A 24,798-nucleotide genomic window follows, 5' to 3' on the forward strand; every position below is an offset into this window, starting at 1 on the left:
AGCCTGTGTCAGTGAGAGTTGCAACAAATCTGTTCCATTAGTTACAATAACTGTTTGTTGACATTACTCCAAAGGTTATCATTAAATTATTATTAATGTTTGGCTGCTTTCCACAAGCTACAATTATCCTAACAGGGGAATTGTATGTTCACAGTTTGATTGACAGCTCAAAGAATTTATTAAATAATTAGCTGTCTTTGATGTGGGGTTTGAATATAAGCCTTTGTTTTGATAATGGATTAGTTACTTGACAGGCTTTTGAAGTTCTGAATGGGTTTTCATGAACAGGAATGATTTTTATTTCAGGGCGAGCTGTAGTAGATATTTTATTTAATCTCAACATGGTTCCTGAGTTCTGCCCATGGTAGATACTGGGTGAGTCCGCATGGAGGGCATGTGCATGGGTGAGAGTGGCATGGGTTAGCATGAGATGGCATTGTTGGTATGGAAGCTATAAGGAGTCAAGATGGGTGGGTTGGGTGTAGGACATGATTTGGCATTCAAGTTATGAAGGATTATGGAGGATGGTTGAGGAGTCATGAGTTGACATGGAGAGTATGGGGGAAATGGCTGGGGGTATGAGTTGGCATATTGAGGGTATGGGGAATGGATGGGGGGAGGGGTGGTGGACTGTGATGGGTGAGGGCTAGAGTGCCTAATATTTAGCAGAAGAACTGGGACAAAATCTTAGAAAACAGTGGTGGGCCTTTTAAAAAGCCTGCCTTGGCATGTGGCAGCCTCATCTGGCTGCTTCCAATCTGCATCTGAGTGCAGCATACCCGATTCTATTCCACATCCACCTTCCCAGAGCAGAAATAATGCCATTTAGTGCACTTTTTTCCCTGAGGGTGGGTGCACAAAACTGGGAAATTTTCCAACTTGAACTACCTACCTAGGGAGCAAAAATCTGTCTCTGAGCAAAGGTGGCCAAAATCCTGTTCAAATAAGTGGATGTTTGTTATCGGAGGAAAAGCTATGAGGTTAATGAAGGGAACTCCACTGCAAGTGGCCTATACAGCTGAAGTTAATCTCGCCAATACACGGGTGAAAGGGTTAGGGGGACGTAGCGAGCTACAGTCAGAGGAATGTAACAGTTATGCAGTGGGTGCAAGATGTTGAAGTGACCGAGGAGGTTATCAAGATACGGAAGGGCTTCACAACGGAGGGATTAACGGAGGAGAACCTCAAAGTTGCGGCTTTGAGGTATTGAGCAAATGTCAATCAATCCGGCTGGAGGAATGTGCCAACAGGTTTTGCTGCAGGATAGTATACAGACAACAGAGTTTGAGGTTAACTGAAGTTTACAGTGCTTGGAGGATAGGTAGATAAGGAAAGTATTGGTATGATCATGTCTGGAGTTGACAAAGGCATTTACGTGAGTTTCAGGAGTAGATGGGCTGAGGCAGGGGTATAGGTAGGCTTATTGGATATAGGTAGTCTTTGTGATGGAGAAGATATGGTGTCGGAAGCTTAGATTGAGGTCACGCCAGGTACTGAGGTTGTAAAAGTTTGGTTCAGTCTGATACAGTTGCTGGATAGGGTGATGGAATCAGAAGCAAGGATAGGCAGTTTATGGCAGAGATTGAAGACAATTAATATTGTTTTTAGCTGGAGAAGACCGCAGCTTGTTCAAGATCTCAGGTGGAATCTTGTGTCAGTGACAGGGGGTCTCAACCACCGACTGGAGAACGGGCAAGAGCCAGTGTTGCCTCTTTCTGGGAAGGCTTGGCAGTATTACAGATCCTGGAGAGTTGCAGAGTTGTTGTGATGGGAGACTTTAATTTCCCAAACATAGATTGGAATATCCCTAAGGTAAGGGGATTGGATGGGGAGGCGTTTGTTAGGTGTGTTCAGGAGGGTTTCCTGACACAGCATGTGGACAAGCCTACAAGAGGAGAGGCTGTACTTGATCTGATACTGACTAATGAGCCTGGACAGGTGTCAGATCTCTCAGTGGGAGAGCATCTTGGGAATAGCGATCATAACTCTATCTCCTTTATACTTGCATTGGAAAAAGAAAGGATCAGGCAAGCTAGGAAAGCGTTTGTATGGAGTAAGGGGAAATATGAAGACATAAGGCAGCAAATTAGAGGAGTAAATTGGAAGGAGGTATTCTCGGGGAAATGCACTGAAGAGAGGTGGCAGTTTTTCAAGGAATGTCTGTCTAGGGTTCTACAGGACAATGTTCCGAGCAGACAGGGAGGAGTTGGTAGGTTAAAGGAACCGTGGTGCACGAAAGCTGTGCGGGACCTCGTCGAGAAGAAAAGGAAAGCGTACAAAAGGTTCAGAGAGCTTGGCGAAGATAGGGATCTAGATGAGTATACAGCTTGTAGGGAGGGACTAAAGAAGGAAATTAGGAGAGCCAGAAGGGGTCACGAGAAGGCCTGGCAAGTAGAATTAAGGAAAACCCTAAGGCGTTCTATAAATATGTGAAGAGTAAAAGGATGAGACGTGAAGGAATAGGGCCTATAAAAGGTGAAGGCGGGAAAATCAGTACAGAACCAGTAGAAATGGCAGAGGTGCTTAATGAGTATTTTGCCTCGGTTTTCACAGAGGAGAAGGACATGGGTGGATGTACTATGGGCTTGCGGTGGACTGAAAAGATTGAGTATGTGGACTTTAACAAAGAGGTTGTGCTGGAATCTTTGAATGGCATCAAGGTAGATAAGTCGCCGGGTCCGGATGGGATGTACCCCAGGTTACTGTGGGAGGCGAGGGAAGAGATTGCAGAGCCTCTGGCGATGATCTTTGCGTCGTTGATGGAGATGGGAGAGGTACTGGAGGATTGGAGGATTGCGGATGTGGTTCCTATTTTCAAGAAGGGGAATAGGGATAGCCCAGGAAATTACCGACCGGTGTGTCGAACCTCAGTGGTAGGTAAGCTGATGGAGAAGATGCTGAGGGACAAGATTTATGAGCATTTAGAAAGGTTTAGTATGCTCAAGAATACTTAGCATGGCTCTGTCAAAGACAGATCGTGCCTTACGAGCCTGGTGGAGTTCTTCGAAAATGTGACTAAACACATTGACGAAGGGAAAGCGGTAGATGTGGTTTATATGGATTTTAGCAAGACGTTCGATAAGGTCCCCCATGCAAGGCTTCTAGAAAAAGTGAGAGGGCATGGGATCCAAGAGGCCGCTGACCTGTGGATCTAGAACTGGCTTGCCCAAAGGAGGCAGAGAGTGGGTATAGATGGGTCTTTTTCTAAATGGAGGTCGGTCACCAGTGGTGTGCCCCAGGGATCTGTTCTGGGACCCTTGCTGTTTATCATTTTCATAAATGACCTGGATAAGGAAGTGGAGGGATGGGTTGGTAAGTTTGCCGACGACACGAAGGTTGGTGGGGTTGTGGATCGTCTGGGGGGATGTCAGAAGTTACAGAGGGACATAGATAGGATGCAAGACTGGGCAGAGAAGTGGCAGATGGACTTCAACCCAGATAACTGCATAGTGATCCATTTTGGCAGGTCAAATGGGATGAAGGAGTGCAATATAAAGGGAAAGACTCTTAGTACTGTGGAGGATCAGAAGGATCTTGGGGTCTGGGTCCATAGGACTCTAAAATCGGCCCTGCAGGTGGAGGAGGTGGTTTAGAAGGCGTATGGTGTGCTGGCCTTTATCAATCGAGGGATTGAGTTTAGGAGTCCGGGGATAATGATGCAGCTATATAAGACCCTCGTCAGACCCCATTTGGAGTACTGTGCTCAGTTCTGGTCGCCTCATTACAGGAAGGATGTGGAAAAGATTGAAAGGGTGCAGAGGAGATTTACAAGGATGTTGCCTGGATTGAGTGGCATGCCTTATGAGGATAGGCTGAGGGAGCTCGGTCTTTTCTCCTTGGAGAGACGTAGGATGAGAGGAGGCCTAATAGAGGTATATAAGATTTTGAGAGGCATAGATCGGGTGGACTCTCAGAGGCTTTTTCCCAGGGTGGAAATGGCTGCTACGAGAGGACACAGGTTTAAGGTGCTGGGGTGTAGGTACAGGGGAAATGTTAGGGGGAAGTTTTTCACACAGAGGGTGGTGGGCGAGTGGAATCGGCTGCCGTCAGTGGTGGTGGAGGCAAACTCAATAGGGTCTTTTAAGCGACTCCTGGATGAGTACATGGGACTTAATAGGATGGAGGGTTATAGGTAGGCCTAAAAGGTAGGGATATGTTTGGCACAACTTGTGGGGCCGAAGGGCCTGTTTTGTGCTTGAGTTTTCTATGTTTCTATGTTTCTATTACGTGCCAATCAAGCACTGGACAGGCCACCAGTGGGCATTTCTCTGGGATCAGGAACCAGGGGACAGATGTCCTGCATGCCAGCCAATCAGAGATTGATAGCTCTTTTGAACAGTGGCACCTCTGCCGAGGTTGTGGCTGATTCTGGAACAACATACAGGGCAGAGGACCCACGTGAGTGATGGCGGAGTGGGTTTGTGAGGTGGAGGTTGGCTTTCAGCAGGCTCCCCACCACCCCAGCCCCCCAACTTCCCAATGCCAGGTCCCTCAATTAGCAATTGAATGCCTTTGACTGAGGGAACCCCCCTGCTCAGGATCTGCAAGCAAGCACACCAGGGTTTGTTTGTGAAAGTCACATGGTAAAACCTCACCACCATTTGGTTTATGCTTGTGGTGGTGGGATGATGCCCTTTATTGGGAACTAATTGCTCACTTATGAGCTTCAATTGGCAGAGGAGCCAGAAGGCAGTACACAGGCCTTTCCATCACGGACTTAATCAGGGTGGAGGTGGGAAGACAGCAGAGTACCCACTCGCAACAATGCTTCCTTATTAAGTGTCCCGCACCATCAAATTCACCACAGGCTAGGGCAGAAGATTCTGCCCTCATGTCAGACAAACAGTCTGATGGAACAAAAGCCAATACAGGGACTATTCTGTGGATGATATTGCCAAGGAGCTGCATGGGGGCTGAAGACAGATTCATGGGAGCTTCCTGAAATGATGATGTAGGGTTGAAATAGAAACCCTCTGCACATGACAGGATAAATAAATATGGAACAGTGAAAGGGTAACTGGATTGAGCTGGACAATGGAGGAGAGGTATTGGAGGAAGATGGTCTGTTGACATGACAAATCTTGCAAAGAGACTGTGAAGGAGAAGGAGGAACAATGGTTACAGATGTGCTGTATGACTTTGGGCCATTTGGTGCTGTGGCAAAGACACCGGCAAAGTCCAATAAATGGTGAGAGGGTGAATGGAACAGGAGCACGTTGGGGTGAGGTCAATTTAAAACCAAGCAAAGAAAAGGGGGGAACGGGTTGAAATTGTCACCATGGTGGTCACGCTCAAAGAATAATTCTAACAGCTGATGCCCTTCAACAGCTGACGCTAGGCTTATGGTTACATGAGAACAGCAGCTACAGGAGTCAGATTAGATGAGTTAACATTTTGACATGTTCTTGAACAGCTGAGTATTAAACAATATACTGAGCCATATTCTGCCAGCATGTGCAGACTGTTAGCCTATTAAATGTAACACAGTAGCTCAACATGATCCCTTTTACCAGACTGCCCCACATCTGATAATGTTCTGTTGACATAAACTCTTTAAGGACTGCAGCTGCAGCACACTCACCAAATAAAAGCTTGAGCGGGATATGACTTTGCAGAAGACAGTTGAAGAGGAAAAAGACATTTAAAAAAGAACAGCATTTAGACACTTTTAATTGAGTCTTCCAATAATATTCAGCATTAAATGTGTCCATTTTTTGAGCAGGATTTTGTACAATTGAAAACGGTTCCTATTTATTCAAGGCTGAAACATTCACTCAGAATACTACTGAGGAGAAAAGTTTAAAGGGAATATTAGGGGGGGCTTCTTCACGCAGAGAGTGGTGGGAGTGTGGAATGAGCTGACGGATAAAGTGGTAAATGCATTTAAGAAAAACTTGGACGGGTTCATGGATGAGAGGGGTGTGGAGGGATATGGTCCAAGTGCAGGTCAGTGGGACTAGGCAAAAAATGGTTCGGCACAGACAAGAAGGGCCAAAAGGCCTGTTTCTGAGCTGTAATTTTCTATGGTTCTACTCATTAGGTTGAGGACAACTCCAATAACTAAACACAACAGCTTCCAAACAGTCAGCTTCTGCAGATAAAAATCCCATTGTCCAATTTTATATACAATTATGAGGATTTCAATTAAATGGAAAGACATTTATGAAAATTTAAAATAGGTCCTGACAGAGTAGAAAGACTATTTGGTGTGCTTGTTATCTGAACTTGAAGACCACAGTCACTTCAGAAGTATATTATGTTTCAATGGCCCGGATTTCACAGTTAGCAGCAAGTGACACTGTTCATTGGTGATCCCAAAAAAGGCTGCCCATAGAGATATTGCATTCTCTGCGCTGGGTGTTTCTCCTTTTCTGATGTTACTTTGATTCCAATGTTAGCCCAAGTGGAATTCCAACAACATTATCTGATCAAACTGTCTAAGCAGGGAATCACATTTAAACATTCTCACAGACAGCAAACCAGGAAATGAAAACACAATGTTATCCTTCACTTTTTAATCATCTTCGACAGCAAAATAAAGGCTTACACATGGGAATAAGGTAGAAACTGAAATATAAAAGCAGAATTGATAATAAATCATTTTTAAAATCCTGGGATTTTTTTTACCATGATGGAGAAATTTGACGTTCTACAAATTTGAATTTTTTTTTCGTGAGAACACAAGAGGAACAGGAGTAAATTATAGGACCTGGCGAGCTTGCACCATGATTCAATGCAATCTGTGCTGATCTCCTGCATTAAGTCCACTTTCCTGCCCACTCCCCATATCTCTTAATTGCCTGAGAGATATCTCGGCCTTAAATAACTCAGCCTTAAATATATTCAATGATATAGCATCCACAAGCATCTGCAGTGGAGAACTCCAAAGATTCACAATCCTCGGAGTGAAGAAATTTATCTTCATCCCAGTCCTCAATGATCAATCTCTTATCCTAAGGCTTTGTCCACATGTTCTAGATTCCCCAGCCAGGGGCAATAATCTCTGTGTCTACCCTGTCAAGCCTTTTCAGGATTTAGTACATTTCAATGAGATTACCTTTCATTTTTCTAAGCACAGAGAGTTTAGGCCCAATCTACTTAGTCCTTCATCATAGGACAACCTTCTCATCCCAGGAACCAACCTCATGAACGTTCACTCCAAGCCAAGTATATCCTTCCTTGGATATGGAGACCAAAATTGAACACACTACACAGGTTTGAATAAAGGAATTACTTTAGCTGTTTTCCAATCCAATGGGGTGGCACGGTGGTTAGCACTGCTGCCTCACAGCGCCAGGAACCCGGGTTCGATTCCCGGCTTGGGCCACTGTCTGTGTGGAGTCTGCACATTCTCCCCGTGTCTGCCTGGGTTTCCTCCTGGTGCTCCCACAGTCCAAAAGACGTGCTGGTTAGGTGCATTGGCCTTGCAAAAATTCTTCCCCAGTGTACCTGAGCAGGCGCTAGACTGTGACGACTAGGGGATTTTCACAGCAACTTCATTGCAGTATTAATGTAAGCCTACTTGTGACACTAATAAATAAACTTAAAATGTTTCCTTGAATATAGGGAATCTTGAAAAATTAAAACCCAATGCATCAACTATCTCACTAGCCACTTCTTTTAAGATTATAGGATAAAGTTCATCCTTCAGCCCATAGCCTCAGCTATTTGTTCAGTACCTCTTCCCCTCCCTTCCATTTCCTGACTTACAGCTATTTCTGAGATGTTATTTGTATCCTCTATAGTGAAGATCAATGCAAAGTACCTTTCAATTCATCTGCCATCTCCTTGTTTTCCATTTTACGCCACCTTCTCCCCTTAAACTCAGCACTGTATTCAAATAGCCCTGCTGAATTTGGGTTTCCCTCCTGTGTGAATCTCAACAGAGACACGTCTACAAGATGATTGAACTTTCATGGGTATTTGATGTTTTGGAAGGAGAGGAGGAAAGGAAAAGGTGGTAGGGTAGCTCTGTTAATAAGGGATAAGATCAGTGAGAAATGATCTTAGTTCAGAAGATCAAATGTAGAATCAGTTTGAAAGTAAAATTAGCTAAAGAAATGTGTCACTGGTGGAATTAATTGATAGCCACCCCACCCCACCCCACCCCTCCCCACTCCCAACAGTGGCTATAAAATAAGACAGAGTGTATATCAAGAAATAATGGGATCTTGCAAGAAATGTACTGCAATAATCATGGGTGACTTTAATTTTTGCCTCACTTGGACAAATCAAATTAGCAAAGGTAGCCTGGAGAATGAGTTCATAGAGTGTATTCAGGGCATTTTCTGAGGCAGGACTAATTAAATACCACATAGCAAAGGATCCTCTTAGGCGACAGTGATCATAACATGATAGAATTTCACACTCAGTTTGAGAGTGAGAAATGTGAGTCCATAATTACTGTCGTAAACTTAAATAAAGGCAATTAAATTACAAGGGTATGAACACAGAGTTGGTTAAAGTGTACTGGGTAAATAAGTTAAAAGGGAAGAGGATGGAAAAGCATTGGCAGACATTTAAGGAAATATTTCATAACTTTTAACAAAGATAAACTCCATTCAGGAATAAAGACTCTACCAGAAGGATGCACCATCTGTTGCTAACTAAGGTATTTAAGGGTGGTGTAAAATTGAAAGAAAAGGCATACAATGCTGCAAACATTAGTGATAGGCCAGCAGATTGTGAAAGTTTTAGAAATCAAATGAGGATGACTAAAGAAAAATAAAGAGGGAGAAATTGGACCATGAGAAATATAAACGTTGACAGTAAAAGCTTTGACAAACATATAAAAAGGAAAAGAGCAGAAATGTCATCATTGGTTCCAAGGTGAGACTGGGGAATGAATAATGGGAAAAGGAGGATAGAGCAGAGATTTTGAACAATCCTTCTGCATTCATCTTCACAGTCGAAGACAAAAAAGCATCCCAAGAATTGTGGCAGAAGGTGGGAGGAACTTAAAATGATCACTATCACAATGGGAAAACTAATGGAACAAGGCCCCTGGACCTAGAGACCTGCATCCTTGGGTCTTAAGGAAGGTTCCTGAGATGGTGGATGCAATGGTTGTATTCTTCCAAAACTCTCTGGATTTTGGAAAGGTCCCAGCCGATCAGAAAACTGCCACTGTTCAACAAAGAAAGGGAACAGAAAGCAGGAAATTATTGTCCAGTTAGTCTAACATCGATCATTGGGAAAATGCTAGAATCCATTATTAAAGAGGTAGTAGCTGGACATTTGGAAAATAATAATACTATCAGGCAGAGTCATTATGGTTTTATGAAATTTATTAAAGTAACAGAGTGGATAAAAGGGAACCAGTAGATGTAGTGTATCTGGATTTCCAAAAGCATTTGATAAGGTGTCACATAAAAGATTATTACACAAGTTAAAAACTTATACTGTTGAGGTGATATATTGGCATGGATAGAGGATTGGTTAACTAACAGGAGAGTCTGGATAAATGGGCCATCTTCAGGATGGCAAACTCTAACTAGTGCAGTGTCACAGGGACCAGTGCTGGGACATCAACTATTTACAATCTATATTAATAAGTTTGATAAAAAAGACAGATTGTATTTTAGACTAATTTGTTGATGATACAAAAAAGATAGGAAGCTAAGTTGTGAGGAGGAAGCAAAGAGTTAAGTCAATGGGCAAACATTTGGCAGGTGGAGTCTAATATGGGAAAATGTGAAGTTGTGCACTTTGGCAGGAAAAATAGAAAAGTAGAATATTATTTAAATGGTGAGAGGCTAGAGAATGTTTCAGTACATAGGGATCTGGGTACATGAATCACAAAAGATCAGCCACAGGTAAAGTAAGTAGCAAGAAAGACAAATGGGATTTTTCCCTTTATTGCAAGAGGGGTGTAGTATAACAGTAGGGAAATCTTGCTACAGCTGTACAGAAGACTGGTGAGATCACATCTCGAGTCATTGTTGGCTGTCCATCAATTCGAATTCTGGTCACCCTATTATAGAAAGGATATTATTAAACTAGAAAGAGTGCAGAAAAGATTTACTAGGATACTACCAGGACTTGATGGTTTGAGTTATAAGGACAGGCTGGATAGACTGGGACTTTTTTCCATGGAGTGTAGGAGGCTTAGGGGTGAACTTATAGAGGTCTATAAAATAATGAGGGGCATAAATCAGCAAGATAGTCAACATCTTTTCGCAAAGGTAGGGGAGTCTAAAACTAGAGGACAAAAATTTAAGGTGAGAGGGGAGAGATACAAAAGGGTCCAGAGGGGCAATTTTTTCACACAGAGGATGAGTATCTGGAACAAGCTGTCAGAGGTAGTAGTAGAGGCAGGTACATTTTGTCTTTTAAAAAGCATTTAGACAGTTAGGCAGGTACATTTTGTCTTTTAAAAAGCATTTAGACAGTTACACCGGTAAGATGGGTATAGAGGAATATGGGCCAAATGCAGGCAATTGGGACTAGCTTAGTGGTTAAAAAAAAGGGCAGCATGGATAAGTTGGGCTGAAGGGCCTGTATCCATGCTATAAACCTCTATGACTCTATAATAGCACCTCCTGAGGATTCTGAATTTCTGCCACGGGGTCTTCATATGACTAAACAGACCGATTCTTGACCTGTGGGTGTTTGGGTACATGGGACAGGACATCCACCAGGTAGAGGGATCTTGAGTGCAGGATTTGCTTCCTTTTCTTCCCTTCGCTGTTGCTGCTCTGTCTCATCATTAAGGTGTTTGGGCTGAAGATGTGATGCAACTTGATGGACAAGTGTCTCAATTTTGAACGATTGATAGCAAAATCCTCCTGGCATTCATGTCAATGCTGCAGCACTTCAAGGAGAGCTTCAGAGTGTCTTTCCAGCGTTATGTTTCACCTCCCCTGGAACACTAGCCATCTGAGGCACAGTGGCACAGTGGTTAGCACTGCTGCCTCACAGCGCCAGGGACCCGAGTTCAATTCCCGGCTTGGGTCACTGTCTGTGTGGAGTTTGCACGTTCTCCCCATGTCTGCATGGGTTTCCTCTGGGTGCTCCGGTTTCCTCCCACATTCTGAAAGATGTACTGGTTAGGTGCATTGACCTGAATAGACACCGGACTGTGGCGACTAGGGGAATTTCACAGTAACTTCATTGCAGTATTAATGTAAGCCTTACTTGTGACTAATAAATAAACTTTAACTTTTTTTTGTAGTGTTAATGTAAGCCTACTTGTGACACTAATAAATGAACTTTAAACTTTAACTTCTGAGAATTGAGAAAACAGGATCTTGTGGGGAGAAATGTTGGACACAATGTGCAGTCCATTAACGTTGATTTTGCAGGAGTTTTGCCCAAATGCTTGTAGAGCTGACTTCAAGAGGGACACTAGCATTTGTTTGACAGTTCTCCCATTGAATCCAGAGGCACTGGTGATGGAATTTCTCTAGCTCTCATATGTGAAACTTACAGGATACTGCGAGGCCTGGGTCGAGTGGATGTGGAGAGGAAGTTTCCACTAGTAGGAAAAACTACAACCAGAGGTCACAACCTCAGGCTAAAGGGACGATCCTTTAAAACAGAGATGTGGAGGAATTTCTTCAGACAGAGTGATGAATCTGTGGAACTCTTTGCTGCAGAAGGCTGTGGAGGCCGGGTCATTGAGTGTTTTTAAGGTAGAGATAGATAGGTTCTTGATTAATAAGGGGATCAAGCAGGCGAATGGGGATGAGAAAAATATCAGCCATGATTGAATGGCGGAACAGACTCGATGGGCCAAGTGGCCTAATTCTGCTCCTATATCTTATGGTTTTATGGTGTCACTGATACACGATCCAGGCCTCACTGCAATAAAGAGGTGCGGAGACAACAACTGTTCTATACACTAGGACTTTGGTCGACTTGTGGAGGCTTTTGCTGTCAAGCACTAGCTGTCATTGTTTGTAGAAAGCTAATCTGGCACAGCTGATCAGGTGTTGCATCTCCTCATCAATGGTGGCCTTTTGACAGAGGTGGCTGTCAAGGTATGGGAAGTGCTCAACATTTTCTAAAGTCTCTCCTTCAACATATATGGGAGGTAGAATATTTAACTGACCATGTCAGGAGTTTTGATTTGGCAACCTTCAAGGACAGGCTGAATTTCTTGAATGCATAATTAAAGCGATCAAGAGTGGCTTGCAAATCTGGTGCAGAATGAGCAACAACACTGCAGCACTCACAAACTATAGATCATGTATGTCTATGGTGGTCAGCTTAGTTTTGGCATGGAGGCCACTGAGGTTAAAAGGTTTGCCATCGAGAGGGTATTTAATACTCACACAGTTGATCTTTGATGAAGTCAATGGCCATTATCAGGTACATTGTAAATTAGATGGGAAATATCAAACAGCCTTGTTGAAGCTAGTCTGAATTTTGAAGGGGAATATTTCAGATCTGCCACTCAAGTTGCTTGTGGTCAGATCATCATGAAGCAGCTGCAGGATTGTGGTGAAGTTTCTTGGAAATCCTAATCTCTGGAGCACAATCCGCAGAATCTTGTGATTTACTGACCAAATGCTTTGGTCAGGTTGATGAATGCAATGAAGAGTCCCCGGTGTTATTCTCAAAATTTTTCTTGGATTTGTTTGGCAACATATCAGGGGTTCCTCTGGAAGCTCTAAAGGCACAATGTGTCTTTGGAAGTCACAAAGGTTATCGCCAAAAGAGACCTGTGTTCCAACACAGGTGCCTAACAACCTTCATGCATCTGTTGATTATGTGCAGATTCTTGTTTAGGGATTTCCAGGTACACCAAAATTACTGTGTACAGTTTTGGTCACCTTACTTAAGGAAGAGCATTCTAGCAATGGAAACAATTCAGAGAGGGTTCACTAGGCTCATTCCTCAGATGAAGGGTTTGTCTTCTAAAGAAAAGTTGTGCAGTTTGTACTTAAACTTATTAGAGTTTTAAAAAATTATATTATTGAAACATAAAAGATTTTGAAGGCCTTTGACAGGGTTTAAAGTTTTTTTTATTAGTGCCACAAGTAGGCTTACATTAACACTGCAATGAAGTTACTGTGAAAATCCCTTAGTCGCCACACTCCGGCATTTGTTCGGGTACACTGAGGGAGAACTTAGCATGGCCAATGCACCTGACCAGTATGTCTTTCGAACTGTGGGAGGAAACCGGAGCACCCGGAGGAAGCCCACACAGACACAGGGAGAACGTGCAGACGTGCATGACCCAAGCTGTGAATCGAACCTGAGTCCCTGGCGCTGTGAGGCAGCAGTGCTAACCACTGTGCCACCATGCCACCCCAAGACCCTCAGCGATGTTTTCTCTTGTGGGAGAAACTAGAAGTAGGGGACACAGTTTAAAGATCAGGCATCTACCATTTAAGATGAGGGTGAGGGGGATTTTCCTCTCTCAGAGAGCTGGTGGTGTTTTAAATTCTCCTCCCCAGCAGGCAGTGGAGGTTGGGTGATTGAGTATATTCATGGCTGAGTCAGACAGGGAGTCAAGGGTTATGTGAGCAAGCAGAAAAATGGAATTAAGGTCAGGATCGGATCAGCCATTATTTTATTAAAGACAGAGCAACTTAAGGAGTGAAATGGCCTACAGCTGCTCCTATTTCTTATATTCTAATGTTCTTCCACCCTCCCCTCTTCCCCTTACAGGCATTCAGGTCCCACTTGCCATTGTAAAAGGCCTTCAAATATGCGTAGTGGTATTGTCGCTTGACTAGTAATCCAGAGACTGAGGGTAATGCTCTGGGGACCCCGGTTTGAATCCCACCATGGCCAATGGTGAAATTTGAATTCAATAACAAAAAATTAGGAATAAACAGTCTGATGATGACCATGAAACCATTGTCAAGCATTATAAAAACCCATCTGGTTCACTAATGTCCTTTAGGGAAGGAAATCTGCCATCCTTACCTAGTTTGGCCTACACGTGACGCAGACCCAGAACAATGCCCTATTAAATGCCCTCAGGGATGAGCAATAAATGTTGGCCCAGCCAGCAATGACCACATCCCATGAATGAATTAAAAAAAACTAGACCCACCAAGGAGAACAGTTAAAAAAAAGTTTATTTATTAGTCACAAGTAAGTTTACATTAACACTGCTATGAAGTTGCTGTGAAAATCCCCTAGTCACCACACTCCGGCGCCTGTTCGGGTACACTAAGGGGCAATTTAGAATGGCCAATCCACCTAACGCGTACATCTTTGGACTGTAGGAGGAAAGCGGAGCACCCGGAGGAAACCCACGCAGACACGGGGAGAACATGCAAACTCCATAAATATAGTGACCTAAGCCGGGAATCAAACCCGGTCCCTGGCTCTGTGAAGCAGCAGTGCTAGCCACCGTGTCACCGTGCCGCCCCACTGATTCTGTATTTGTTTTTCAGGCCCATTAAGCAAATGCTGCCTCTTTGCCCTTCACATTGCTTTGTACTCTCTCCAAAACTTCATATCTCTGCTTCAAATATTTATCCAATTTTTCCTTAAAACAATGGCATGCATCAACCAATTTCCTGTAGCAAAACAGTCCAATTCTCCAACAACTCTGTGTAAGGAAATCTCTCTTTTTTCAGGGATAACTTTAAATCGATGACTCCTTGACACTGATTCCCCAACCAGTGGAAATAGTCAATCGCCACTCTAACAGAGCACTCCATAATTTTATAAACTGCTATTAAATCTGCTTTTAGTCTTCACTGTTGCAGTGAAAATTAGCCCAGAATCGCAAAACTCTCCTCAGATCTTTAGTTTCTCATCTCTGGCATTTGATCTACTTTATAGCTTTAATATCCTCTCTATAAAGGGTTATATAAAACAATACAAACTATTCTAAGTGTAGCCATTGTTATATACAAATTCATAATTATTTCTTAACTCTTGCACCCCATGTCCCTATTTATAAACCCCAAATTAATTTTTCATGGCTTTACCTACCTGAACTTGTATCTTTAGTTTTGAACTCCACAGTCTCATTGTTTATCCACATTAGTCAAGTGTACCCTCTTGTTTTTCTCCCAAATTGAATTATTTCTTTTGTATCCATTTTGGAAAGTTCCCCTCCAAGCCACTCACTGTTCTGACTTGGAAATATGATTGCCGTTCATTTGCAGTCGCTGGGTCAAAATCCTGGAATTCCCTCCCTAATGGGATTGTGGATCAGTTCACAGTACATGGACTGCAGCGTTTCGTGAAGGCCGCTTACCACCACCTTCTCAAGGGCAACTAGGGATGGGCAATAAATGCTGACTAGCCAGCGACACCTATATCCCACAAATGAATAAAAAAAGCACCCGCTATCTCACTATGCATTATACTAATCAAATGATGGCTTCCTGAAATTTTTATCCAGTCCTCTTCTCCTTTTGTCAAATTTTCACATTGGTGTCATTTGCACATTTCATGATTGTATACAAATAACCAAACTCAAAATTATCTATACACAAAGACAAAATTGGACCCAGCATCAGTCTCTGAGGCATCCTACACTGAACTTTCTCCAATCCAAGCAACATCCATTTACCAAAATGTTAAACTGAGGCCCTGTCTATCTGCTCGGCCAGATGCAAAAGATCCCCAGTACTATTTTGAAGAAGGGATGGGAAGGTTATTCCTGGTGTTCTGGCCAATGTTTATCCTTTAATCACAAAAAAACAGATCATCTGGTCATTATCACAATGCTGTTTGCAGGAGTTCACTGAGTGCAAACTGGCTGCCTACAACAGCAACCACAAGAGTACATCGGTGGCTGTAAAGTGTTTTGAGACAGACAATCATGAAAAGTATGATATAAATGCAAGTATTTCTTCCTTTATTGTCTGCCAGCTAACTTTGTATTCATGTTGCTGCATTTCCTCTTACACTGTACATATGAATGTTCCTAATAGGCCTCTTGTGAGACACCTTCTGAAACCTTAGGCACTCTGTCTACAGCATTCTATATATCATTTCAAATAGTCACCTCTTCAAAAACACTCAGTTAAATGTATAATGCACGACTTGCCTGGAACAACTTCATTTGGCTGTCTTTGATTACTACATGTTTACTCATTTTGTCTTGCGTAACAGATTCTAGGAGGTTTTCAATAGCATAGACTTCATGCCATCTTGGCCTGGAGATTTTTCCAAATAGATTTCTATTTCACGACTAATTCATTACCTGCATAAAAATTGTCCCAAATCCTCTACTAATACACCTATATTCTCAGGGGTTGATTTATTTTCCCCCTCCCTAGCCCAGGGGTACTGAAGCCAAATGCAATGTCTGATTATGAGATCAGTTAATTCGCCAAGGAATGACAATGTAATCTAGGGCATTCGGACGTTGTGTTAACCTATCTTATAACAAACAAGGGGTGACCCAAATCATTTTTTTAATGTTTGAGAAAAAGTAGAAGAGGATAGGTTGGAAAATTCAGGTATTTTATAAGATGTAGATGTGACCAGTGGTAACTTACTTGAAGAGCATGCCATACTTGCTAACCTTATGGTAGCTCTTATGTGGGGAAGAGGCCAGTTTTCACATCAAGTTTTGTCTGTGAATTTCAAATCAGTTTTCAACTTAATCAGGCTTTGTGGCCTATTTTTGTGCTTGTGCTCAAGGGAGAGAGAAATTGGGCTAATTAGTTCTTTAACGTGTTAAGTCCCATGGACTCCTTTAATTTTAGAAAACTAAATTTGCTCTTTATTTTTAAAATGTAGGAAAGATTAAAATGCCTGACATTTGTAATTTACATGTTATTTGAATGCTACCCCGTTTCCATTCTTGTCACTGATACTGCTCATATACTGACCACAAATAAACCTGTTTGCCATTTAAAAGATTTGCATCACTCAATCCAGGCTTCAATGATAACTGTGGCAGCTAATTGCTCCCATAAGATGGTGTAACTGGAATTTGGAATAAGGACAATTAAACACATAACATCTTAAAGATGTAGCATTTCATTTTTGTTGGTCCACGCAGGCTGTTCCCACACTTTTTAAGATTAATTACACACAAATACACCAATAATTTCTTCCACGTTGCTTTCATTTTGCAAAATATCTTCTGACCCTAACAATCTTGTAGAGTTACTTGAAACAACACAGGAGTCATCTGCCTTGCTCTCTTTTGTGTGTACTGAGTGGAGAAGGAGCAATATCATTACAATCTATAAACACAAGAAACATTGTTGTGAATAGAATCTTTAAGCAGACTTTATTGTCCTTTATACTGTGAACAGTGGCTTGCCTTTGGAACTTGCACTATAACAATTGGAGTTGGCTGAAACCACGTTATGCTGATGATTAAACCATCATCCCTGTGCTCATTGGCCTGCACTGACTCCCAATTCAGCAACAGCTTAGTTTTAACATTCTCTTTTTCATGTTCAAATCCCTTGGTGAACTTGCCCCTGTCCATCTCTGTAACTTCCTTTAGCCCAACAATCCTCTGAGATCTTAGCGTTCTTCCAACTCTAACCTCTTGGACACCCCTGATTTCCTTCACCCTAATCATTGGTGGCCATACCTTCTGTGCCTTGACCCTAAGCTCTGGAATTCTCTCTCTAAAACTCTCGGTCTCTTTACCTTCTCCTCCTTCTTTAAGATGCTCCTTAAGACCTGCCTCTTTGAACCAAGCTGTTGATCACCTGTCCTCATATCCCTTTGATTGATTCATTGTCAGATTTTGATGGCGACCACTCCTCTGATGTTTTATTACATTAAAGGCATTATATAAATGCAAATTATAGTTGCATCAATTCTAGGGAAAGCAGTGTCGGTGCTTTCGTGCATGAGCAGAGCTCCACTGACTGATATGGGAATACTGATGAAATTGAAGTGACCCTGCTGTTCCTGCCCTGGCTGACATAAGTGGTAGGGAAGTTATTGGAAAAAAATCTGAGGGACAGAATTAATTTCCACTTGCAGAGGCAAGGATTGATCAAGGATAGTCAGCATGGCTTTGTCAGAGGGAGATCATGTCGAACAAATTTGACTAAGCTTTTCGTAGCAGTGACGAGATGTATAGATGAAGTTGATGTAGTCTACATGGACTTCAGTAAGGCCTTTGACAAGGTCCTGCATGGGAGACTGATCAAGAAGATAAGGGCCCATGGGATCCAGGGCAATTAGGCAAATTGGATCCAAAATGTGCTGAGTGGCAGGAGGCAGAGGGTGATAGTCGAAGGTTGTTCTTCTGACTGCAAACCTGTGTCCAGCGGTATACCACAGGGATCACTGATGGGTCCATTGCTGGTTGTAGTATACATTAATGATCTGGACATGAATGTTGGAGGTATGATCAGTATTTCACAATTATGTTAAAATTGGCGGTGTGGTAAATAGAAAGGAGGAAAGCTTTAGAGCACTGGAAGATATTGACAGGCTGATGAGATGGGCAAAACAGTGGCAAATGGAATTTAATCTGAAAAAAGTGTGAGGTGATGCATTTTGGGAGGATTAACAAGGTAAGGGAATACACAATGAACGGTAAGACCTTAGGGAGTACAGAGAAGCAGAGGGATCTTGGTCCACAGATCCCTGGAGGCAGCAGGGCAGATACATAAGGTGGTCAAGAAGGCATTTGAGATACTTGCTTTTAGTAGCCGAGGCGTAGAATGCAAGTACAGGGAGGATATGATGGCGCTGTATAAAATGCTTGTTAGGCCACAGCTGAAGTACAGTGTGCCATTCTGTTTGCCACACTATAGGAGGGATGTGATTGCACTAGAAAGGTTGTAGAGGAGATTCGCCGGGATGTTGCTTGGGTTGGAGCGTTCATGAAGAGTGGCCGTTAGGCTGAGGTTGTTTTTCTCAGAGCTGAGGGGGGAAACCTGATTGCAGGGTACAAAATTATGAGGGATATAGGTAAGGTAGATAGGAAGGAACTTTTCCCCTGAGTAGAGAGGTCAATAAGCAGGGGCATAGATTTAAGGTTGAGGGCAGGAGAAGCGATTTGAGGAAAAACTTTTTCACTCAGAAGGTGGTGGGAATCTGGAACTCACTGTATGAAAGAGTGGGAGAGGTTGAAACCCTCAACATTTAAGAAGCATTTAAATGACCACTTGAATGCCATAGCACATCATGGCGGCACAGTAGTTAGTACTGCTGCTTCACAGCACCAGGGGCCCAAGTTCAATTCCCGGCTTGGGTCACTGTCTGTGTGGAGTTTGCACGTTCTCCCCGTGTCTGTGTGGGTTTCCTCCGGGTTCTCCGGTTTCCTCCCAGGGTCCAAAGGACATGCTAGTTAGGTGCATTGGCCGTGCCTCAGTGTACCTGAATAGGCGTCAGAGTGAGGCAACTAGAGGATTTTTACAGTGACTTCATTGCAATGTTAATGTAAGCCTACTTGTGGCACTAATAAATGAATTACAAGGCTATGACCAAGTGCTGGAAAATGAGATTAGAACAGATAGGTGTTGGATGCCTGATGGGCCAAAGGGCCTCTTTGTGTGCTGTAACACTCTATAACACAAGTTAACTCAGGGCTCAGAGCTTTTTCGTTTCTATGGCTCAGCTACTCTCTGCAGACATTTATTGAGCAATTAGGGGAGATTGGGAATTTACATCCGTCGGAACAAAACCGGTGCAATATTTTCTCTTTCCAAAGACATTCAAGATAACACCTAGATAAAAAAAAATTGTACCATGTATATAAATAATTATTCTGGATAAAAATGGAACACACACATAACATAAATAAATAATAAAATTCCAATGATTGCTTTTTAAAAGGCTCTAATTAACTGGCTCCATACATGCCTGGGAAAGACTGCAGTTGCAGAGAATTCTCATGGTCTGTGGGATTTTTTTTGTAAATAAAGAACTTCCTCATTAAATAAAAGTAAACACATGCTGGTCCAAAGTCACTTCTAGATTAGCTAGTGTTATCTGACCCAGTGAAATCTTTACAGTAAGATGACTAGACACTAATGGCAAGCAGCCCAGCCCCAGTTTGAAATTCTTCACAACACAAGACTCCACTAGTTTAGCTGACAGCTGGCTGTTATTAAAATCGATGGATTTGCACTGGTTGCCATCATAGTATTTGCTTTGCGCAAATCAGTAATGAGAAGATATTGAAATAATCATCTGGCCTCAGCGAGCAGGATGCAGAGGCAGTTCCACTGTGAGATACAAGCTGAGTCACTGTCACACTGACTCTGGCTGCTGCTAACTGGTCTATTTTTCTGCTAAAGTCTGATCTTGGGAACAAAATCTTCAGGTCCGTGTGTTATTGGGTGGGGGAACACCAAGAAGCTGTGTTTACACACCCTCTTTGTGAAAGGCTGTGCAGCAACAGACAGTGCTGTCTTCACACTACTGTTTGAAGCGTAGGACATTGGAAGTATTGATTCACAGCTGGAAGACAGTTTACCAGGGAACCGGCTCTCCAACAGTCTTTCAATATATAAAAAAACACCCAATTCTACCGTCAGGAAAAAGGAACTATCAATCATGACAGCAGGGCCAAAATATCAGCAGAACCTCCCCCATCGCCCCTGTGTACCCTGGCCCATTCCAAGAATTATTTGGTAAACTTGTTGCGCAAAATAATCGATTGCATTCCCGTATCCAGGAATGTCCCGGTTATGGGAGGTGACGATGGAATGTTGCAACAACTCATCATCTCCAGCTCTGCTCCCATTCAAACTTCCCAACACTGTCCTTTCATCTCTCAGTTCCCCATTTCGCCAGCTCCAGCGGGAAGGGGGGAACCAGGCTGCTGGATGAAATAATCTATTTACAAACCTGGAAGATGCAGCAAGTTATAGAAATATCAAACCACCCCCACCCCCTCCCATCTCCTCCAGCACCCAGCTAGATTTCCCAAATCAAACTTTGCAAGAGTGTGTAATCCGGGGTTGGGACTGACCTGCCAAGCGGCGTTCCCTGACATTTTTCCACAATAAATCCCAAGCTTTGGCGGTGGAGTCCTTAAGATGCTCGCTGAAAGACCTCCTCAGTTGGTGCCTCGCAGATTTCCGATGAGCCATCCCTTTATCCCAGGATATAATGCTCTTGCTCCCACATCAGCAGCTGCTCCATGGAATTTCCTCCACCCACCGCCGCCGCCCCCTCCCCTCGCTTCCCAAAACTTTCCAGCTGCTCACTACCTGGGTTACTGTCCCTCGGAACGCCGGTGGACCCGAAGGCGAAGGGTGAGAGCTCTCTGGCCCGCTGTGGAGCTGCCGATGGCTTGCCGCATGGCTCTTAGCTCAATGCTGAGCTTTGCCTAGCTGGCTGCTGCTGCTGCCGCCTTGTCGGAAAGCGAGGAGGGCTGGCTAGTGTCCCCCTTGGCAGGACCCCGTGCTCACTCCCTCCTCCCTCCCAGTCAGTTACGGTACCAGATGTGCTATGATTTGACTTTGCCACTGACGCGCGATTACAGTCGCTGCTGGGAGGGGGCTCTGCTCCTCTCTGCAGCACAAGCTCGCCTGTCCCGGCAGCAGATGCACTCACTGACTCCTTTCAGTGCATCAAAGCTGCTCCCATCACAGCTTATAACGGTGCACGCATTGCCAATATCCTGGCAAAATATTTTATCGTCAAGATACAGTCATTTCTACTTAGAGCATCACAGTCCAATCCCATATTAATCTAGGAAAAGATGTCATAACAAAAGTCAAAAATTGCACCAAATTCAGATAAGTTCAAAATTAATATTTATTCAAGTTTATAATAGCACCTTCTCTAAACAACTTGAATATTATTTTTTAACTTTGATGGTCCATTTGGTTGTAGCAGTATTATGGGAATAGCACTGGTGCCTCACAGCCAGTGACCTGGGTTCGATTCCCCGACTTGGGTCATTGTCTGCATGTTCTCCCCGTGTCTGCGTGGGTTTTGTCCGGGTGCTCCGTTCTCCTCCCACAGTCTAAAGATATGCGGGTTAGGTGGATTTGCCGTGCAAAATTGCCCCTTCGTGTCAGGGGGATTAGCTGGGCTAAATACACGGGCTTGTAGGGATAGGGCCTGGGTGGGATTGTGGTCAGTGCAGACTCAATGGGCCAAATGGCCTCCTTCTGCACTGTAGGATTCTATGATTCTATGAATATTTTTTATTATTTCAAAGTGAGTAGAGCTTTCATTTCATTCAGGTCATCAATCTTTGTATCCAGTCTGCTGGCCAACCTCTTCCATGATTCAATGTAGTGAATCAAATCATCGATGGCACCTATCACTCCATCTGTCAAACTGGAAAGAAATCCTGGTACCAATGAATGGGTGGCACGGTGGCACAGTGGCTAGCACTGCAGCCTCATAGCACCAGGAACCCAGGTTCAATTCCAGCCTTGGATGATTGTCTGTGTGGAGTTTGCATGTTGTTCCTGTGTCTGCATGGGTTTCCTCCGGGTGCTCCGGTTTCCTCCCACACTCCAAGGATGTGCAACTTAGGTGGATTGCCCATGCTAAATTGCCTCTTAGGGCCCTGTTTCGCCATTTTGATTTTAAGTGCTGGGCGGACTTGAAACTGGGAGTGTTTCAGATCTGACATTTAGACCCGTTCTCAGGCACTCCCATACACACTCTGCCTGCAAAAATATCAGTGAGTCCAAATAGCGCTGCACAAGCCTGTGGGTGGAGCTCAATGCACCTGAAACCCTGCAGCTCCAATCAGCGCCTCAAACTGCGCATGCGCAGAAAATAAATGATAGAATGCTGCTCCCCTGCCACATCCCTCCCAGGCTAGATAATGCCTCGCCCTGGCCCCCACCGACATTTCCCCACCCCCACAACATTACTGACCCCCTTATCCCCCCACCCAGATCAATCACAGGCACCTCCCCCTCTTCCCCCCCACTGATCTCAGGCAGAGTGGCAGTGGACAAAAATAATGACTGTTATCAGGCATCAAGAGATTCACAAATTCAAAATAATTGGCAAAAGGAGTAAAAGCGATGTGAGGATTTTTTTTTCACTCAGAGGGTGGTTGAAGTCTGGAACGAGCTTCCTGAGAGGGTGGTGGAAATAGGTTCGATCGAGGTGTTCAAAAAGGAATTGGATCTCTATCTGAAAAGAAAGAATGTGGAAGGCTACAGGGGTAAGGTAGGGGAGTAAGGCTAGGTAGAATGCTCGTTCAAAGAACAAGTGCAGACTCAATGGGCCAAATGGCCTCCTTCCACACTGTAAAGATTCTGTGATTCAATAGTTCCCAAATCATACTGTTTATACAATGCATTGTTTACATGGTTCTTAGATTGTTGACTTCTGATATTTGGATGGGGTTTGTAGTGGTTCTGAAATTTTGGGGCATGTGTCTGGATGGGCTGTAGCAGCAGACAGAAAATTTCAAATGAAGCATTTAGATGAGCACTTGAAATGCCATTGCATACCAGGGAACAGACCAAGTACTGGAAAATAGAATTAGAATAGATTGGTGTTAGGTGGCCAGCACAGACATGGTGGGCCAAAGGACCTCTTTCTGTGCTGTAAAAATCTATGGCCGGAATTTTCTGGGCCCATTCAACGCATGAACAAATTTCATTATGGTTGCTAATTCTCGCGAGAAGGCTATAAGGGATTTACGCTGGGGAAATCTTAGAATTAGATCTTCCCTACTTCCCGCTAGCAACATAATCAGGTGCATGCCCAACGAGGGAGTGAACCTGATTTCCATCAATTTAAATGGATTTAAATATGCACAAACGGCTTTACACCAGAGCTTCTGGATTCCCCATACTGCCCAGGTGCGGGGCTGAAGTAAGGCTTCTAGAGCAACCCATTGAGGACTTGCCATTATTTGGAGGAGGACCGGTGATGGTGGGAGAGGGGGGACATCCACATCATTGGAGGTGGGAGTGGAGGGGGTGGTTATGATTGCATTGTGGAGTGGGGAGGCTCTGATGCCCTGATGCTGGTGAGGATGGGGAGGGATGTCTTTAACGTCAATTTGGGATCCAGGTGTCCTTTAAAAATGGCGTCCTGATCTCTGTGGAGCTGGACTTGCTGGTGTCTTTAGGCTTATTCCTCAAGATTGATGGTGGAAAACATGCTCCTCCTCCCTGTTTTTTATTGATAAAGTTTCAGCAGACCTGGAGAGAAAACTTGCCTGTGTTTCCTGGGAGAAACACACCAGTTTTCAGTCAGAACCTGACACTTTGCCTTTTTTTTTGAAAATTCTGCCCAATGACGCTATGAAATGGGGAATCTCTAATTCCTGTACATGGAAATCCTACAACTACATTTGAAAAGTGAAACAAAAGGCAATTGCAGGCAAATGGCAGCACTGCAAATTGTTTCCAAAACTTGAAAGACAAAAAAGCTGTTTAGATCTCTTGAAAATTTTGAATTAGAAAACTGGATGAGTCATTTGCAAAAAAACCCAGGTGATTTTTAACATAGAAAGATAGAAGATAGGAGCAGGAGGAGGCCATTCGGTCCTTCGAGCCTGCTCCGCCATTCATCACGATCATGGCTGATCATCCAACTCAATAGCCTAATCCTGTTTTTTCCCCATAACCTTTGATCCCATTTGCCCCAAGTGCTATATCCAGCCACCTCTTGAATACATTCAATGTTTTGGCATCAACTACTTCCTGTGGTAATGAATTCCACAGGCTCACTACTCTTTGAATGAAGAAATGTCTCCTCGCCTCCATCCTAAATGGTCTATCCTGAATCCTCAGACTGTGACCCCTGGTTCTGGACTCTCCCACCATCGGGAATATCCTCCCTTTTGACTGCTGTTCTGCTTAGATTGCATAATTACCAATGTTATCAGTTACAGTGTGGAACTACTGCTTATCTCCACTTTGTACTTAGCAGCAAAGTGCATCTGGTGCAAATTCATTCAATCCTGTGTAGGCACATGTTTATTATTCTCGCCATTACGACATTTTCTTTGGT

At 43.5% G+C, this 24,798-nt stretch overlaps 1 protein-coding gene across 6 annotated transcripts in view; it reads right to left on the reverse strand.

Moving 5' to 3' along the window:
- The window catches only part of stard13a (StAR related lipid transfer domain containing 13a), a 577,401-nt gene that overhangs the window by 138,439 nt on the left and 414,164 nt on the right, over nucleotides 1-24,798 (reverse strand). The window contains exon 1 of one of the 6 annotated variants that reach the window (XM_078222240.1): nucleotides 21,066-21,082. The exons of 4 other annotated variants lie outside the window; for them this stretch is intronic. Coding sequence is in view for 1 of the 2 variants with exons in the window: in XM_078222237.1 (XP_078078363.1) it covers nucleotides 20,825-20,945 (121 nt within the window). In the remaining variant the exon portion in view is untranslated. Of the gene's footprint in view, nucleotides 1-20,824; nucleotides 20,998-21,065; nucleotides 21,083-24,798 lie in introns of those variants that run through there. One more of the 6 variants, XM_078222237.1, reaches the window with a different exon arrangement.

Source organism: Mustelus asterias, chromosome 10, assembly GCF_964213995.1.
Source record: "Mustelus asterias chromosome 10, sMusAst1.hap1.1, whole genome shotgun sequence".
NCBI lineage: Eukaryota > Metazoa > Chordata > Chondrichthyes > Carcharhiniformes > Triakidae > Mustelus > Mustelus asterias.